Source organism: Siphateles boraxobius, unplaced genomic scaffold, assembly GCF_051911475.1.
Source record: "Siphateles boraxobius isolate OS27281-9 unplaced genomic scaffold, OSU_SipBor_1 63, whole genome shotgun sequence".
Lineage (NCBI taxonomy): Eukaryota > Metazoa > Chordata > Actinopteri > Cypriniformes > Leuciscidae > Siphateles > Siphateles boraxobius.
Genome location: NW_027509190.1, coordinates 849,548 through 868,757, shown reverse-complemented (window position 1 = coordinate 868,757; position 19,210 = coordinate 849,548). Strand labels below are relative to the sequence as shown.

The following is a 19,210-nucleotide window of genomic DNA, read 5'->3' as shown; positions in this document are numbered from 1 at the left end:
GTTTGACGTTGTGAGAACATCAAGAAAAATTCCTTTCAGAAATGTTGAACCTGTTACCCAGATGCAACCTGATTCAAACCTTGCCAGTGCCAACATCATTGAAGGTACACATGAAGAATACTTACCTGAAACTCAGTCTTGTTTCTGGACCAGCCTCAGTGCACAGTGATGTGATACCTGAAAGGGAAATGTTGGAAGAGAGAATATGTCTGTCTGAAACAGAGCAACAAAGTCTGAATGCTCCTGCAAATTACAGAATGGAGAATGAAACTAACACTAAAACAGAACAAAATCAAAAATCCATACTTCATATTCCAGTGGAAGGAGACAGACTGGGTCCAGTTGAATCTGCAACACCTGAAGAAGACACAGAGTCAGATGAATGTGAAGCTGAAAGTAGATTAAGGAAGTCCAAAAGAGTGAGACAAAGATCCAAAAGATTGACTTACCCTGAGTTGGGAAATCCCATGGTATCTATTATTCAATCTCTTCTGCAAGGGTTGAACACAGCTTTCATTGAAACGTTAACAGAGCAACCCAGATCGGTTAAACACCCTAAGAAATAGGCCTTAACACTGATTAGAAGGCATCATCATAACGCAAAGGGACTTGCGTGGATTTAAAGAAGGGAGGGTGTAACCCATGTTAAATTTGGTACTAAAAAAATTAATAAATGGATAATATAATTGCATATTCTAATAGCTAAACTTTTAATAAAAAAGTTGAAACGATCTATTCATATCCATTGTGAATTAAATAAAAATAAATAAAAATAATATGCATTATGGTCTAGCACCGAACATGTGATATATTACGTGTACACGAGTTGCGTATGACGTCAGCGGATGACACACGGAAATGCGAGAGACGCGCTGAACACGAGATGAGAGACGCGGTGAACACGAGATGAGAGTGATGCAGAAAGGATTAATAAGGTTTATATTGTTAAAATTCATTTAATAAGGTTATAAGCAACTTTATAATACTTTGTGGTTGATGATGATAAATCATTTTAGAATGGTGATTGCTGATTTAAGTGCGGATTCTAGCCGATTGTGAAGCTCCTTTGAATCTGAAGCGGGTGTTTAAAAAAAAAACTGTGAAACTCGGGATTTGGTGAGTTTATTTGTTGTATTTTCTATAATGGATGTATTTTATGTTATTATGCATATTATGCACGCTGTGAAGTCTATTTGCATATTTTCTGAATGTTAATATGATTTTTGAAATGTTGAGTAATATATTTTTGCTTAGCTATGAATGAATATTAATTTGCACATTGTCAATATGCCTGTGAGATATCACATGTTCGTCATGAAAGTGAAAATGTATGTTTAAACACTGTTTAAAGAGCAGAAAAGTTATAAAGAAATAATATCGAATGTTAATGACACTGTTTTGGTAAAACAGGTCAGGTTTACTGCTTCATTGGAAAATTCTCTCATGGATTTGAGATGGCGAGCCACCAAAATTGAATGCTGATTTCTGAGCCTGGGGAAAAGACACTTTTACTGTATCACAAGGTTTTCGTTGCGCCAGAGACATCAACTTCTTCAATTAGGAGGACTTTTCTTTTTTTTTTCTGTTTGGACCACTTCTTCGAACTGGTAGGATTGAACTGATTGTGCATTTACTCACTGGATCTCTTAAAGGATTCTTTTTTCTGGACAATATTCAAGAGACAATTCAAAGAAAGAGTTAAAACAAGAGTGTTGTTTATTGAATGTGGGTCACATGTAAATATTGAATTTCCTTTTACCATTTCAGTGTGATAAGAAGTTTCCGTTGGTCAAATTATGGTTATACACCATTTTACTTTGTTTAAGAGATTATTTGGTTTGTCTAACACGGTATAGGAAATTATAACACTAAAGGCAAAATAGAATTAGAACCCTAAACTCTAAAATAATAAAACAAAAAAAATACGGAACAATCTAATAAAAGTCTTACTAAAGATATATGTAAACAGAGATCAAATAGATAACATTTATTAAATTGTTTTAAGAAAAAAAGAAAAGGAATTTAAATCTTAAAGGAATTAGATAAGAAAACCCAAAGACAACAGAGAATTCATAATTTGTGTATAATTTTATGGTTTTGTTATCATTGCTGTTTAAAACTCTGTTCCATTTTATGTATATGACTGTTCAATTTACAATTACAAATACTTTCCTTACTTGATGTCTGTGATTCAGTTACTGCCAATATTCTGTTCTCCACTGACCTAGAAACTGGTCCATTGCTCCAACCTACGTTGAGGGCCCTTGTTACAAATGTTTTTCACTTCAGTCGCTGAAACTCTGACTGAAGTCCTGCAGAAGCGAATGAGAGTAAACGCGTTTACTCCAGACGCGCGCGAAGCAGGTAGGAGTTTCACTGTGAGAGACTTAATGTTACAGTCATTCTACCGATGTAAACAAACAAAGCAGTTGAAAACGGATATGCAATTTGCATGAAGGAAATAGCGGGCTGTATTCAGTTTTATCTTTTTGCAGTAATGAGAGTGAGTTAACTAACGTTATGACAGTAATGAGGGGAGTTCACCCAAATATTAACCCGTGTGTGTCCGTCAGTCTGTCGCTGTGTGTGTGTGTTTGTTTGTTTGTTTGTTTGTCTGTCTCTCTCTCTCTCTCTCTCGGTGTGTGTTTCTCTCTCTCTCTCACTCTCTCTCTCTCTCGCTCTCTCTCTCTCACTCTCTCTCTGTGTGTGTGTGTGTGTGTCTGTGTGTCTGTCTGTCTGTCTCTCTGTGTGTTTGTCTCTCTCTCTCTCTCTCTCTCTCTCTCTCTCTCTCTCTCTCTCTCTGTATGTGTGTGTATATACCTTCTAAGCAGAAGTTATGAGGATACAAAAAAAGAGTCAGGAAATTACATGGTTAATTTGTACATCATTGTAATGTTTAATCATTGTTTAATAAACACATATGGCACCTTTTTCCAAGTCTTCATTTGTCACTCTTTCTTTTTTTTTTTTTAAATATCGCAATAATGATCGTACCGTGGTCTTTACACCAAGGTATTATTGTATCGTGAGATTTTGTCGTTACATTCCTATTATTTACAAGTCATAACTTTTGCAAATATTTGGAATAGAATTTAAAAAATATATATACTACAAATATTTTTCTATTAATTTAGTGTGCCTTTACATTGCTTCAATGCGTTACTATTTTAGCGTCATATTTCTATCCCGTGCTGCGTGAATCCAGGTCACTTCTGAAACTTTACAGCATGCAATTGGCGTCGGTTCTCTTAGCAGCATGAAAAATAATAGTGTTATTCAATGGATTAAATAGGCTGAAGCCTCGAATGCGAGTCAAGACTGCTCCCTTTACAATCACTAATGCTGTCGCTCTGTCATTTCATCACGATCTCACAAAGTGCAATGAAGCCGCCAACAATGCACAATACATCTCTAAGGCTACGTCTACATTAATCCGGATACATTTGAAAACGGCGTTTTCGTATAAAAACGCTGTCCATCCACATTAACGTTTTCCAAAAGCTTCTCCTCCACACTAGTGTTAGTGATGGGTCGGTCATGAGTGATTTTTTTCACTGTAAACGAATCTTTAATATGACTCAGGAGCACTGAGTTGTCTCAGAGAGTGATTCGTTCATTTTGTGTTGTTGACAGGAAATGGAATTCTCACAAAAGCTCAATGAGATGATACAAATGGAAAAATAAATGATAAAGTTATCGCGCAATTCCTCTGGCAGGATAATGCTATTTAGCAAAATATATCAGCATTCACTGAGTTCACCAGGTTGCACTCAGTCACCATATGTTTGGTCTTTGCAGAACTGTGATATGAAAGTAACATTTTAGCAACAGTGTGAAAGTGAATGGCACATAAGATGCACAATACCGGTATAAACATGAATATATACCGGTACAATATGTGTCACATGACTAAACATGCGTCATCGTTTTCAAATACCTCCGTTTTGACAGTCCACACTACAATGCCAAAATGGCGTTTTCAAATTTATCCGCTTTGGAGAGCGTTTTTCAAAAAGCTTAGTTTTCATTTATAAAAACACCGTCTCAGTGTGGACTGAAGGCCAAAATGGAGGAAAAAAAAGTGTTTTCAAACGAAAACGTATTAGTATGGACAAGGTCTTATGCACGATTACACAAGTTTTCAGCCCTGATTTTAGCCCTGATTTTCACTCGCTAATATTTTATTAACAAAGTTCGGGAGAGGCACGTTCAGATAATTAACCTAATTGTCATGGGAGGAGCTCATCCAGTCAACTCAATTAGCTAACATCAGGAGGTATACAGCAGATTTTACAGCTGTTCTATGACAGCTTTCCAGCATTTGGCCCCCGCCCAATTGCAACATGTCTGAAATCGAACTCTAGCCGTTTGATGACGAATCCTTTCTCTCCCCTGATCCTCTGCCGCAATCCGGCGCCACTAGGATCATCCCTCCTCCTCCAGTCACAGCCGCCGAACCCCCGGTTTCATCGCGTGGACGTCGTTCCGTCCGAACCAAGTTAAGCAATGAACGTTAGCATTTTGTTTTTTTAATTGTTATTTGGATACCGCCATTAAATATGAAACGCTATTTTCTTGACTGAAGACTGAGAGTGATTTTTGCAGATGTGTGTGTTCAATTTGGCTAACCAGTGTGTGAAATATAGTGTGACAGTGTAGATTTCAGTAGCTAGCTATAACACAAGAACAAGCTGTGACTTATTTATTTGCTCTGTGATTTAAGGGCTGTTTAAATACATATTTTCTCTTGGAAATAAAGGACTTTTTGTTTTTATCAATTAGCTCATCTTCACAGTTCACATATTTTTAGATGTTTAAATAAGCAGAGGCAGAGTAAATTGCATTCAAATGCCACAAATGTTTGAGATGCAATATGTGTTAATTGTGTTATTATAAGTGAGTGGTAAGAGTAGTTCTCTTACGAGAGTATCTCTCGTACTGCGTAATATCTTACGCTATGTGGAAAACCTCTTTTCCACGAGATATTGAAGCCAAAAATTATCCTTAACCTTGAATTAATGTAAAACGCTGTGCAGCAGCATGCAGACATAGGCAAGACGGCTTGCGCGCCTATTAGCTGCCCTGCGGCAACAGCAGCAGCCTATCGATCCGGAGTGAGAAGCCACGCCGTCTGAGAAAAAGCACACAGCGGGACGAGCCTTGAGTCTGAAGTCGCTGGCATCGCCGCCTTTAGCCGCCGTACCTGCTACGCTTTCCGGCATTATATCCTTTTCTGCAAGTGTGTGTGTTCGCTGCTGCGACACACATTTTTTCACTGTCTCTCTCCCTCTCCTAAAAGAGCTGCGTCTTTTTCAAGATGCATAGATCCTGCGGCTCGTGCCGAGCCACACTCAGTGAAGAGGATCGCCATGTCATCTGCGTTTCCTGCCTGGGTGAGGATCATGCGGCTCTCGCTCTCGTCCACGGCGGATGCCCTCACTGTGAGCTACTGCCGATGGTGACTCTGAGGACTTGCCTGGCATCATTCTCAGAGCCTGCACTTCAGCCAGCTGTAGCGCCGCGCCATAAAAGCGCCGTGCCAGCGCGGCCCCGAGCATCAAAACCGCTGCGCGGCTAGCTTTCTTTACGTTACAAGAAAGCTATCCCGCCCCCCGTGGACATGCGTCACCGGCGAAATGAGGAAAGAGTGTGTTTTGGTCACAATCCAGTGGCCATTCTCCATTTCTCAAACATTTCTCAGCTCCTCTTAGTTCGAGCGGCTGAAAAAGTTCAATATTGCAGCAATGAGCCTGTTGTATAACACGCACGCCTGCAAACAAATGCCAACACATACAAACTGTGATGACGCTCTCTTATCTGCTCGAGCTATTTTAAGATTTTGTCGTTTCCCCCTGTGGCTCAGAGGCAAAACCCAAAGCCTTTGCACGGGAGACCCGTGTTCGATCCCAGGTCTCGCAGCAGATAAAATTTAGTCTCGCCGCGGCCAGACTTGCACCGAAAAGGGAGCAGTCACCCAAACCGAACACAGCCCAGTGTTCATTTCTACACACAAACACAGCCGGTAAAACGAAACCAACCCACATACAGTCAGCTAAGACCCACGGTGTTTAAGTCTCGCCGCGGCCAGACTCCACCGAAACTTCTCGCTCGTTCAGTTCCAAACAATGTGACTGTTCCAGTGTATTTCGCGGTAAACAAGCCGGCACCACAGCCCGCTTGCCTGCACACAAATGCCATTTTTACGGCGACCCAGATAATTCCCAAAAGAGTGTATTTTCTGGTATTCCGGTCACGGCCGATGGTGTTATGAGTGTTGTAAGAATGCCCACGTCTCAGTGCCCATTCCCACACACAGACACAGCCCGCCACAGTTCAGGGCTAGCACAAATAAAATCGACTCATGTCGATTGTGCAAAAATGTAGTGAATGTGCCCACGACACAGTGGCAACACTACACGATGCGTGTCCCTCGTTTTCTGTAAAAACGAAACACACACGACGCACATTCGGTCAGCACAAGCCGACGGTGTTCTCAGTGCAGTGAATGTGCCCGCCGTCCCGCGCCCACATTCCTTCACAGACACGCTCAACCCCACAGGGTTTGTCCCGCTCGCTCTCTCTCCACAACCTGTCACAGAGAATTCGAGCGCGACCAGGCTGCCCGCCGTGATCGGCGCGCCTCCCGCCTCACACACTATAAACACAGTGTTTATGTCTCAGCACACCGAAGCTCTGCAGCTGCCGCTATGCCGCGGCCAGAGCCCGGATTTCATTCTACCCCTAGCTATTCACGCAGATGCGTGGGCAAAGCTTCCCGGGGTATCAGAATGGGTGTTGAACACTATAAAAAGAGGCTATTCGCTACAGTTTGCTCGACGTCCCTGCCGTTACACGGCGCGAGTCGAAACCACGGTAAACAACGAAGTATCTCATCTACTTCGAGCCGAAATAGCAAAACTGCTGAGCAAAGGGGCCATAGAACCTTTATCTCAGGCTCAGAGCGAAGGGGGGCTTATACAGCAGATATTTTCTGGTACCGAAAAAAGACGGGGGTCTCAGACCCATTCTAGATCTGCGACAGCTGAACAGAGTGCTTATGAAGCGCCAGTTCAGAATGCTGACAACCAGGAAAATCCTCGCGCAAGTGCGCCAGGGAGACTGGTTTATGTCAATAGATCTGAAAAATGCCTATTTCCAAATACAAATAGCGTCACGTCACAGGCGATTCTTGAGATTCGCCTTCGAGGGCCAGGCATATCAATACACAGTCCTACCGTTCGGCATACCCCTAGCACCCCGTACATTTACGAAGTGCATGGATGCGGCCCTCGCACCCCTGAGACTTCAGGGCATGTGAGTTTTGAACTACTTGGATGATTGGCTGATTCTAGTTTGATCACATTCAGAGCTCATAGAACACAGAACCACATTACTCGAGCATCTCGAGAATCTGGGTCTCACAGTCAATTTGGTGAAGAGTTCGCTGTTTCCTAGCCAGAAAATCTATTTTGTGAGAACTGTGAGAACTGGACATTCAGCGCACCGCGAAATCCTTTCGCCGTGGCTCTATAGTCCGGCTCAAAAGGTTTCAGAAAATGCTGGGCCTCATGGCCTCGGCATCTTCAGTACTCCAGATGGGCCTGCTACGCATACGCCCACTGCTGTTATGGCTGAAAGTGCGAGTTCCACCCCGGGCATGGACCTCTGGTCTGTTTCACCTCAGGGTGGACATGAAATGCGTTTCGCCTCTGGAACCTTGGAAAATAGCCGACTGGTATCAGTCAGGCGTGTGTCTGGGGACTCCCTCGAGTGTGACGGTGGTGTCCACGGATGCCTCCACCTCGGGATGGGAAGCTCGAGGGCAGACCGTTCTTCGGCCAGTGGTCAGAACGGGAAAAGCTCCTACGCATAAACTGTCTAGAAATGCTGGCAGTCGACAACGCGCTATGGCGTTTTTGTCCCCAGATAAAAGGCCGCCATCTCTTAGTCCGGTCGGACAACATGTCAGTGGTGGCATACAAAAATCACCAGGGTGGCGTCAGGTCCCGAAACCTTTACAGGCTGACGGAACGCCTCCTGGTCTGGGCTCAGCACAACCTGCTTTCACTGAAAGCAGCGCATGTGCCTGGTCGCCTGAATCTGGGACCATCTGTCCAGAAACAATGTCCCAGCAGGGGAATGGTCGCTGCACCTGCAGACGATCCAACTGCTGAGGGAGACATTCGGAAGAGCACAGGTGGACCTGTTCGCGTCTCAAGAAAGCGCTCACTGTCCGAACATTTTCTGCAAGAGCAGGGATGCGCTGGCCCATGTGTGGCCCCGCTGCCCCCTCTTTGCTTTTCCCCCGTCTCGCTCCAGCCTCAAGTGCTGGAACAAATCAGGGAAAACGGATGCCCAGTGCTACTCGTGGCTCCGCTCTGGACAAACCAGAATTGGTTCCCAGTCCTAATGCGGCGGACCAGCACTGCCCGATACCGGTGAGGAGAGACCTCCTCTCTCAGGCAAAGGGCTCGATTTGGCATCCTCGTCCGTAATTATGGTCCCTACATGCATGGGCCATCAACGGGTACCCGCTAACCTCCCAGGGGGAGTGTTAAATACAATCACGCAGGCTAGAGCCCCGTCTACTAGACGGCTCTATTCCTCAAAGTGGTCAGAGTTCTCTGCCTGGTGTCAAGCTCAGGGCTTTTCACCCGCAGAATGTGGAGTTACGGAAGTGCTCTCCTTCCTTCAGGAGCTGCTGGATAAGGGCAGAACCCCATCCACGCTCAAAGTATACGTGGCGGCCATAGCGGTGTTTGCAAAACCGACGTCTGGCCAGTCACTGGGGAAAAACGACCTGGTCGTGCGATTCCTCAGGGGAGCTCGGAGGCTGAATCCTCCCAGACCCCCCTTAGTCCCTGTGAGGGACCTTTCTACGGTTTTGGAAGCCATGAAAGGTGCCCCATTCGAGCCAATCCATTTGTCAGACATGAAACATCCTTCTCTCAAAACGGTATTCCTTATGGCTCTCGCTTCAGTGAAGCGCGTAGGGGACTTGCAAGCGCTTTCGGTAAGCGCGTCATGCATGGAGTTTGAGCCTAATGGCTCAAAAGTCATACTCAAAACAATGCACGGGTATGTGCCCACATCCCTCAACACACCGTTCAGGGCCCAGGTTATTTCCCTGTGCGCCCTCCCGGTTCGTGATGAGGAGAAGGATGCGAGTCTCCTCTGCCCTGTCAGGGCACTGAGAGCTTATGTGTCCCGCTCGTCGGTCTTCAGACAGACTGAGCAGCTCTTCGTTTTGTTTGGCGGACGCTCCAAGGGACTGGCCGCATCAAAACAGAGCCTATCCAGATGGATAGTCGACGCCATAGCACTGGCTTACACTTCTAAGGGCCTGCAGTGTCCTTTGGGTGTCAGAGCGCACTCCATGATAGGCGTGGCCTCATCGTGGGCGTGGTATAGTGGGGTTACCGATATCTGTACGGCCACGGGCTGGGCCTCGCCGTCTACATTTATAAGGTTTTACAACCTAGAGGTTCCCGCCTTACAAGCCAAGCTTCTGTCGGTATAGAATTCAGTGCTATCTGCCCCGCTGTGCCGGCCCAGATGCTGAGTTTCGCTTGTGCATCGCTCACTGAGCGATAAAACAGCTCCATGGGTGTTGAATAACCCGTACTATTACCCAGTTCAGGCTGAACACGTTCACCCTGTATGCGTGAAACACTGTTAACATAACTAGCTCCTGTAGGATGCTATTTCATGGGGAATGATGCTTGCAGCCTCTCTTCTCAGACTCTCTGTGAGTCTATGGTGATTATGCACTATATGAGCCCCGGGCTACTGCCCTTGGGACTTTGGTGTCGGATCCCAGTACGCACTGCGTTTTGCATTGTGTTCCCCATAGCGTAAGATATTACGCAGTACGTGGGATACTCTCGTAAGAGAACGTACTTGGTTACTAACGTAACCTCGGTTCTCTCTAGAGAGGGAACGAGTACTGCGTATCTTGCCGTGCATACACAGCTCTGGTTCGCTTCGGCGATGAAAACCAGTTGTACCAGCCTAATCGAGCTATGTTTATAGGGCGTGACCACGCCCTTTCTGGCGGGACGTGATGAAATGGGCGTGAAATGCCCCCATTGGATATGTGTCACGCAGAGCCTCTCTCGATAGGCTGCTGCTGTTGCCGCAGGGCAGCCAATAGGCGCGAAAGCCGTCTTGCCTATATCTGCATGCTGCTGCACAGCGTTTTAAATTAATTCAAAATTAAGGATAATTTTTGGCTTCAATATCTCGTGGAAAAGAGGTTTTCCCCATAGTGTAAGATATTACGCAGTACTCGTTCCCTCTCTAGAGAGAACCGAGGTTACGTTAGTAACCGAGTACGTTATAAAAATAGTTTAGTTATGTAAAAATAAACCTTTGTAGATCCTATATTTAGGCACATTGCTGACACCTTTCTTTTTGACATTTTAATGGAGTCAAAGCTGTTATTTAAGGGGTTCCAGAGCCCCACGAACACCTGTATTTTGCACACTGATTCTAACCCAATTTGACAATGATCCTGCTTTATGTTTGTAGTTATAGCTATTACTTCAAAGTGAATTGACTAACTGATTGATTGAGTGATTGAATTACATTTCCCCCAGGGTTAGGGTTAAGAGAATAGTTATGAAGAGAAGCAGAGATATTCAGAGCTTCTTCAAAAAAGAAAAGAGTCAGAGGCAGCCACAGCTTCTACAGCAGCAGTGAAACGGCTCAGTATAGGTACAGCAGTATTGATGAAGAGCAGTCAGCTCCTCCTACACAGGTTGGTAGGCTAAGTCATGCTTGGATAGTTTGAATTTACCATGTAGGCTCACATTCAAGTTGTTTGTCACTCCAGTTATACAATTACAACTGTCTGAAACATCACTACACAAGAACAATAGTTAAAACAGTTGTAAAAGACAGAAGAACAATAATAAAATGTGCATAATACATAAATACACACACACACACACACACACACACACACACAAACACACGTTTGAAGAGACAAGGACTTTAATCCACAACAAGGAAATAGCTCTTAGAATATGTGTACCCTATCCTGAACATAATTACTGATTAAAAATAGACGTTAAAATAACCAGAGATACTTGAGGACTATGATAGGTGGAAATGGAATAAAAAAATGACTTTTTAATTTGGTTGGTTGTTTTCTTTACACTATAATTATCGCTCTTCCGATGTTGTGAGCTGTAGGCTCCCGTCGGATGCAGCGCGACCCCTCCCGGTCGAGCGAAGTAATAACCAAACACCTAAAGCCTTGTTTATACCCGACGCGTCCGCTAGAGCGCGAAGGTGCGCGCGGCAAAAATGACGTCATTGCGGTGTGGGCGGTCGTGTGCGTTTGGGTGCGCAAGACCCCATTTCGCCTGGCGGTGTGCACGGCACTTTTTGTAAAATCTCGCTCGGCGCCGCATCCGAAGATGAACGACTTTGAGCCGAATCTGGCCGAACTGGTACGTCTGTACCAGCATGTTTATGATCCTTCTATACACAGAGACATTTGCATTTTGTGAATAGGAACACATTTGCATTAAGCACCCAGTTTGCACTTGTCTAAAGTAACTGCTTACATTTACAAAATAAGCCTACAATAGCAGAAGTAAGCCCTGCTGATGAAATTAAGGTTTAAACACTCTTCAATAAGGCTTCAGTTGTTTAACTAGTTTACATGCAGTGAAAGTACAATAAACCTACTGCATTTATTACTCTTTTTATATGAATTTCAGCAATTAATAACCGGCAAGCTACTTCTTCACTGCTGATTCCTGGTGGTTTAGAGGAGAATTACTCCAAGTCGCCCCCTGTCGTTTCACAGAATAGCACAACGGCGAGCGCGTCAAGTATAAACGCCTCGTCTGTTTGGAGAGGTGCGCACGCAGTCAGCCGAGACTCGCGCTCGTGCGGACGCGTCGAGTATAAACAAGGCTTTACCGATCTTGCATACCTGACGCGTCATTTTTGCCGCGCGCATCTTCGCGCTCGTGCGGACGCGTCGAGTATAAACAAGGCTTTACTCCGTGTCAGCGCGCGCTCTGATCGGTAAAGTGGCACAGACCTCTCTCGAATCATCTCCTGCAGCAGTCTCCGGCCAAGCATCACTTAACTCCGCCTCCGTTTCCCTCGTAAGCTGATATTAGTATTTAAACATTCTGAATTACAAACATTACATTACAAACAAGACATGTTTGTAAAAATAATTTAAATAACACGGTTTTGGCGGTTATAGAGCTCTAATGACGGTGTTTAACTATAACCGTCGGTCTCACGGTTATATAATAACTGTCACACCCCTATATGTAAGTGTGAACTCGTGAAATGATGTTTTATTAACAAAGTTCGGGAGAAGCACTTTCAGATAATTAACCTAGTAATTGTCATGGGAGTCATCCAGGCAACTCAATTAACATAAGGAGGTATACATACAGTAGCTTTTACCGCTGTTATATGACAGTTTTCCAGCGTCCATCCACCACCCCATCTCCTCACTTAGTTGTCCTATCCCAAACCTGGGATTACTCTGGGTTCGGGCCAAAATCTGTTATCCAAATACAATGTGTTATTACAGTATCAACTGAGGGTGCTCTTGCTTGTGTCGAGCGTCGGCCAATAGTGAGCCTATGTGTGACGTAGATCTACGCAATCACACTACGTTGACTGACTAGAGGCCCACAGCGATATAAATATATAGATATGCCTGTTCTGGTAAATTCTTACTGAAGTCGTTAAGTGAGTTTGCTGCCTTTGCTGTGAGGGAGATGCTCACAGAAGCTGCTGCACACCAAGACCTGCAGGTAGAAAAAAATAAGAAAAGCCTTAAATATAAATATGGTAAGCCTTACCAGTAATGTGATAATTATTTTTAAGGTTCTCGACATTTTTTAAATAAATACTGTAATAATAATAATAGTAGTTCAAAGTATGAATAGTTTTTAGTCAAATGACATAAAAAGACCGGGCCCCTCGACACTCTTAAAACTTTTCTCCCTCAAACAGCAAGCTAACGTTACTTATGCAGGCTACACACAGCAATATAAACAACATCTCTTCACGTCGTTCTAGTAAAATAATAACAATAATAAGTAAACAAACCATAAAATCACTTTGCTGAGTATGATACACCAGCAGCCGAGGAGTTGAAGATATCCTCTGGTAGTGCGCGCGATATTAAAAAATGCGCGTGCGGCGTGTCATCCGGGTGAGTTCGTCAGGTGAAAGGTCATCATGTGGGTCATTTTATTTACGGCTAAATTATTATTCATTAATTTTACTAATAGTTAGATTGGGCAGGCATCCACAAAAGGGCCTTTAATTACAAAAAAAGGATAGGAAATTTTGCCTTGACAAAAGGGCTCTTTGGGCACCAAGGGGCAAAGGGCCAGGTGCTCAAGCAGTGATACACAGCATGTCTTGCTCTCCTGATGCAGGTCTCTCTGTACTCTTGTCTGTAAGTGGACGTATTCTCCGTCTGAAGGCTGGGACGACACCTTCTGGAGCGCCATCGGCTTGGAGGACCTGATGGAAAACTGCTATTGTAAAATCGGTGGGAGAGAGTAAAGCTCAGGTGTCTGTGTGTGTTCAGCCGGTCGTGTTGACTGATAGTGTGTGTGTGTGTGTGTGTGTGTGTGTGTGTGTGTGTGTGTGTGTGTGTGTGTGTGTGTGTGTGTGTGTGTGTGTGTGTGCAGGTGAGCAGACTTGTATTCCTGGGACTCCTGTAGGACGAGGACTGACCGCAGAGGCGGCTGCAGATCTGGGCCTGAGACCGGGAACGGCTGTGGCCGCTTCACTCATAGACGCACACGCAGGAGGGTTAGGTATGATACGCCACACCAGCTGAGTGCTAATGCAGCGCTCGCTCATCCACGTCTCTTTGAAATGAAGAGAAAACTGTGTCATGGCCTCGTTTACACTGCAGGTCTTGATGCCCAATTCTGATTTGTTGCCTATATCCAATTTATTTGACTGTCCGTTTACACGTCTTTTTCAATTGTGACCCATTTCCGATTTGACATACTATCTGAAACATTGCGCATGCTTAAAGTTGGTTCTTGCACAGATGGACGAATGCGAAATATGCTTGATGCTAGCTCTGCGATATATGCAAAGTTCGCCAAACATCAGCATGACTGTGAGGCGGAGGACGACAAAAAGGGCCATCATTGCAGCAGCGCATGTGCTTCAGTTATTGTGTGCGAGAGATCTCGGGACTGCTGGGAACATACAACACGATCTCATGAAAGTGCGTAACTAATTTTATTTCTCGCGCCATTTATACGTCAAAAATAGTTTTGCGTGCATAATACGCACTGTAAACCCCTTGGGTAGGATTAGGGGTGTGGAGTGCGTGCGTATTACACACCATAAAGAACATATTTTTGAAATTACCATTGTTTGGAAGCGCTATATAAATGCCTCATTCATTTATATCATATGCACTCAAAAACTATTTTTGGTGTAAATGGCACGAGAAATAAAATTAGTGGTATAGATATGCACTTTCATGAGATTGTGGCGGGCTTTAACGAGAAGCAGTGGGTCCGAAATGTTAGGATGAGCTAGCCAACTTTTGATATGTTGTGTCATCGTGTGTCCACATTCCTCTCCTATGACGACACCATCCGTCCCTTCGCAGATGCGTGTCGGGGTTGTCTCTCGTCATTAAACCGCGGAGACGTAATGCCTCAGAAAATCCTGCCTTTTACATGACAGTCGCATTGGCACATATATGATTTATATCTGATTTATTTCCACATATGAACGAGGCCTGAAACAGATTCTCGAAATATCCGAATGCATGCGTTTTTTCCCTGTTTACACAGTCATATAACACATCCGATCTGTGTCACATATGAGCAAAAAATCTGAATTTGGTCTCATTTCACTGACAGTGTAACCAAGGCCATAATGAATGCATTTACACTGCGTTAAATACGGTGTCACTCCACTTCTGTTTGAGTGTGTGACCTTCGACAACCCGCTTCACTCCTAAATAGATCAGGTCTTTATATTTTTATCACTACAACACATATTGTTATTTTGATTAAACAATCATCATGTGTTCTAAAATAGAAGCAAAGAGACTATACATGTAATATAGGTCTACATTTATGTAATTTTAATGCTCTGGCCTTTGCAGATATTTAAAATATGGCCATCTTTAAGCATGACTCTTTGGATTTATATGAAATGGTAACACTTTACAATAAGATTACATTTTTGAGCATTAACTTAGGTTAATAAATGTTGTATAAGTATTATTCATTGTTAGTTTGTTAATTTCAACATTTACTAATACATTTTAAATTGAGTTTTAATTTTTATTTTATCTGTTATTACCTTAGTTAATGTACTATGAACTAATATGAATGATCAAGGTACAATTGTATTGCTCAAATATTAATACATGCAGTAAAACATATATTGCATAATGCATATAGTTCATGAAAGCTAGCTAATACATCCTTGTTAACAAATGGGACTTCCAAAGTGTTACCTATGAAATTTATATAGGCTATGTTTCTAGGTAATAGCTAAAGAAACACATATCTACAAATATTTTAATGTCTAAATTTATTTCTGTATAGTTAGTTATGTAGAACTTCTCATTTTAATATATTCATATTTATATATTTATTTAATTTAGCACATTTCAGTTCAGCACTGTTTTACTGGAGTGTTATGTTTGTTTTTAATCCAGTATCCATTTAAAAAAATATTGGTTGAATAATCGGTTATCGGCATGTACGGTCAAACCTAAATATCTGTATCTGTAAAATCCACTATCGGTCGACCTCTACTGTAAACAACAAGAACAAGCAGGAACACTTTAATTTCCTCATAATATCCACTGCAGCATCAGCTTTTTTCTCTCTGTGTCTGAAATGCTTCGATCAAGGATTCAGTCTCTCGAAACCCCACCTCTCTGAGAGCTGCTCTGCTCTGATTGGTCAGATGGCCCAGTCTGCTGTGATTGGTCTGAAACCAAACCCTCATTATCATATCTGAATCTCAGCTCTTGATATACACTGGGATGCGAACATTAACAATACCGTGGGTTTTACCATATCAGGAAGTGAGACTGGAATTACAGGTTGACTCATTTCAGTTCAGAATCGCTTTCTTTTTGGAGACAAAAAATCTATTTATCGGAACTTTGATCATTGAAACGATACTCGGTTACTAACGTTACCTCGGTTCTCTCTAGAAGAGGGAACGAGTATTGCGTAAGCTAAGCTAAAGTCATCTTTGCTCGAGATATTGAAGCCAAAAATCATCCTTAATATTGTATTTATTGTCAACGCAGTACAGTAGCCAGCAGACTTAGAGCAGGCCATCTTGTGTGCTCATTGGCTGCCCTGCGGCAACTGCTGCAGCCTACCACTGAACCTCGCGTGTGACGTCACGTCCAATGAGGGCGCTTCGCGCCCTTACGTGTCATAGCCCGCCAAAATGGGGGTGGCTTAGCGTATAAAAGCCAGGCTCGTTGGCTGTGTCCTGGTTCCAGCAGCTGAAGCGAAAAACGCTCGTGGCGCCTGCACAGACAGGTTACGCAATACTCGTTCCCTCTTCTAGAGAGAACCGAGGTTACGTTAGTAACCAAGTATCGTTCTCTTACGAGAGGTTCTCTCGTATTGCGTAAGCTAGCTTACACTACGGGAACCCATTGTCAAGGCCGTGCGCCCAGCCTCCACTTCATGAGTCCCAGGGATTCCCGGGGAACATAGATAAGTGGGAAACAGGTGGCCAGCAATGCGGGCCAGCACATGTTATAAGCACATACAGGGTATACAGAGCGGCGTCGCCGGTCCATATAACTATTCACTATATAGTGCAGCTCAACCAGGAAGGCGAACGTCGCGTGAGAGAAGTCTGCGCATGATCATCTGGGCAGGACAAACACACTGCTCACACTGACAGAAGTTTAGCCTGCAAGGCGGGAACTTCCAGGTTATAAAACCTAACAAATGTGGAGGGAGAGGCCCAGCCTGCCGCCTCACAAATGTCATGAATGGAAATTCCGCTGGACCAAGCCCACGACGAGGCCACGCCTCTGGTGGAATGCGCCCTGATGCCCAAGGGGCATTGCAGACCTTTAGACTTATAAGCAGATGTGATAGCTTCCACTATCCATCTGGACAGGCTCTGTTTAGCGGCGGCGAGACCCCTGGTGCGCCCACCGAACGAGACAAAGAGCTGTTCCGAACGCCTGAAAGAGGCGGAGCGCGTAATGTAAACCCTCAGTGCCCTGACGGGGCAGAGGAGATCCACATCACCCTCACTATCGGATGCTGGCAGAGCCGAAAGAGAAATGACCTGCACTCTGAAGGCGGTGCCCAACACTTTAAGGACATAACCATGTCTTGGCTTGAGGATGACTTTAGAGTCATTTGGCCTGAACTCAAGACACGCTGCGCTAACAGATAGCGCGTGTAAATCCCCCACACGTTTAACTGATGACAGATCTGTCAGAAAAACGGGTTTGAGCGAGAGGTACTTTAGGTCCACGGAGTTTAATGGTTCTAAGGGGAAAGCTTTCAGGGCCTCTAGGACCAGTGAAAGATCCCACATGGGAACCGACGAGGGTCGCGGGGGATTCATCCGTCTAGCTCCTATAAGGAAGCGAATGACGAGCTCGTTCCTTCCTATTGACTGGCCACGCGTCGACTCAGTGAACGCTGCGACGGCCGCCACATAGACTTTAAGCGTGGGTGGGGACCTGCCCTTATCCAACTTCTCTTGAAGGAAGCTAAGCAACCCCGTGACCCCACACATTCGTGGGTCTAGATCTCTATCAGCACACCATTTGGAGAACACGACCATTTAGACGCGTAAAGTCGCCTCGTAGAGGGAGCTCTGGCTTGCGTAATCGTGTTCATCACTCCTTCTGGCAGTACAACGGGTATCCGTTGATTAACCATACGTGCAGAGACCAGCGCTCTGGATGGGGATGCCAGATTGAGCCGCGGGCTTGAGAGAGGAGATCTCTCCTCACCGGAATCGGCCAAGGGGCTGTTTGGGGCAGCCGCATAAGCTCCGGGAACCAGGTTTGATTCTGGGCTATAAGGAGCACCGAGTGGCGCGTTTCCCTGATTCTCTTGATTACCTGTGGTAACAGAGAGACCGGAGGGAAAGCATAAAGTGGGAGGCTGGGCCAGATTTAGGCCAACGCATCCTCGTTCTTTGAAAAGAACAGCGGGCAATGAGTGTTGTCTTTTGACCCAAACAGGTCGACTTTCGCTTTGTCGAAGAGGCGCCACAGTAACTGGACTGTTTGGGGATGCAGGGACCATTCCCCTTGGGGAACGTAGTTCCTGGACAGTTTGTCTGGATCGTCGTTCAAGTGGCTTGGCACATGCGTGGCTCTCAGCGAGCGCAGGCGGCCCTGAGACCATATAAGAAGGCGTTCCGTCAGATGGCAGTGGTTTCTGGATCTGACGCCGCCCTGACGGTTTATGTAGGACACCACAGACATGTTGTCCGAGCGGACCAGTACATGGTGGTGCTGTATGAACTATCACTTGGGTGTTCAGCCAGCGTTTTAGCGGGCGGATGCGCAGGAGGCCCAGCTGAAGCACAGCCGCAGCTGATGCCATACAGCCTAGCATCTTCTGGAATGTCTTCAGAGGTGTAATGCTGCCCTCCTGGAAAGACGCGGCTAGCTGTCGAACACGGCGGGCGTGCTGTGTCAATAAGCGGGCCGTCATAGCCACAGAGTCCAGTTCTATTCCTAGGAAGGAAACCTGACTGACTAGTGGGCAGTAATGACCTCTTGGTCCAGTTGACCATGAGACCCAAGCTTTCCAGATGGCTGAGAAGCACAGCTCTGTGAGATAACAGTTCTATCTCTGACTGACTCCGCGATGCGGAGAGCTTCGCTGAAGATGATGAAATCAGTGACGCAGCAAACGAGCCTGGCTTTTATACGCTAAGCCACCCCCATTTTGGCGGGCTATGACGCATAAGGGCGCAAAGCGCCCTCATTGGACGTGACGTCACGCGCGAGGCTCAGTGGTAGGCTGCAGCAGTTGCCGCAGGGCAGCCAATGAGCACGCAAGATGGCCTGCTCTAAGTCTGCTGGCTGCTGCACTACGTTGACAATAAATACAAAATTAAGGATAATTTTTGGCTTCAATATCTCGAGCAAAGATGACTTTCCCCGTAGCGTAAGCTAGCTTACGCAATACGAGAGAACCTCTTGTAAGAGAACTGC

The 19,210-nt window shown here is 44.9% G+C and overlaps 1 protein-coding gene and 1 long non-coding RNA gene across 2 annotated transcripts in view; both read left to right on the top strand.

Annotated features, from left to right (window-relative positions):
- Positions 1-877: 877 nt before the first annotated feature.
- On the top strand, positions 878-1,496 carry LOC143719409 (uncharacterized). Its single transcript, XR_013196500.1, has 3 exons — positions 878-935; positions 1,017-1,116; positions 1,411-1,496. It is a non-coding gene; the product is annotated as an uncharacterized LOC143719409 (long non-coding RNA).
- Positions 1,497-10,730: 9,234 nt separating this feature from the next.
- The window catches only part of LOC143719431 (FGGY carbohydrate kinase domain-containing protein-like), a 36,977-nt gene continuing 28,497 nt past the window's right edge, over positions 10,731-19,210 (top strand). The window contains exons 1-3 of the mRNA XM_077209780.1: positions 10,731-10,759; positions 13,428-13,543; positions 13,686-13,814. Of these exons, the coding sequence (XP_077065895.1) occupies positions 10,731-10,759; positions 13,428-13,543; positions 13,686-13,814 (274 nt within the window). The remainder of the gene's footprint in view (positions 10,760-13,427; positions 13,544-13,685; positions 13,815-19,210) is intronic.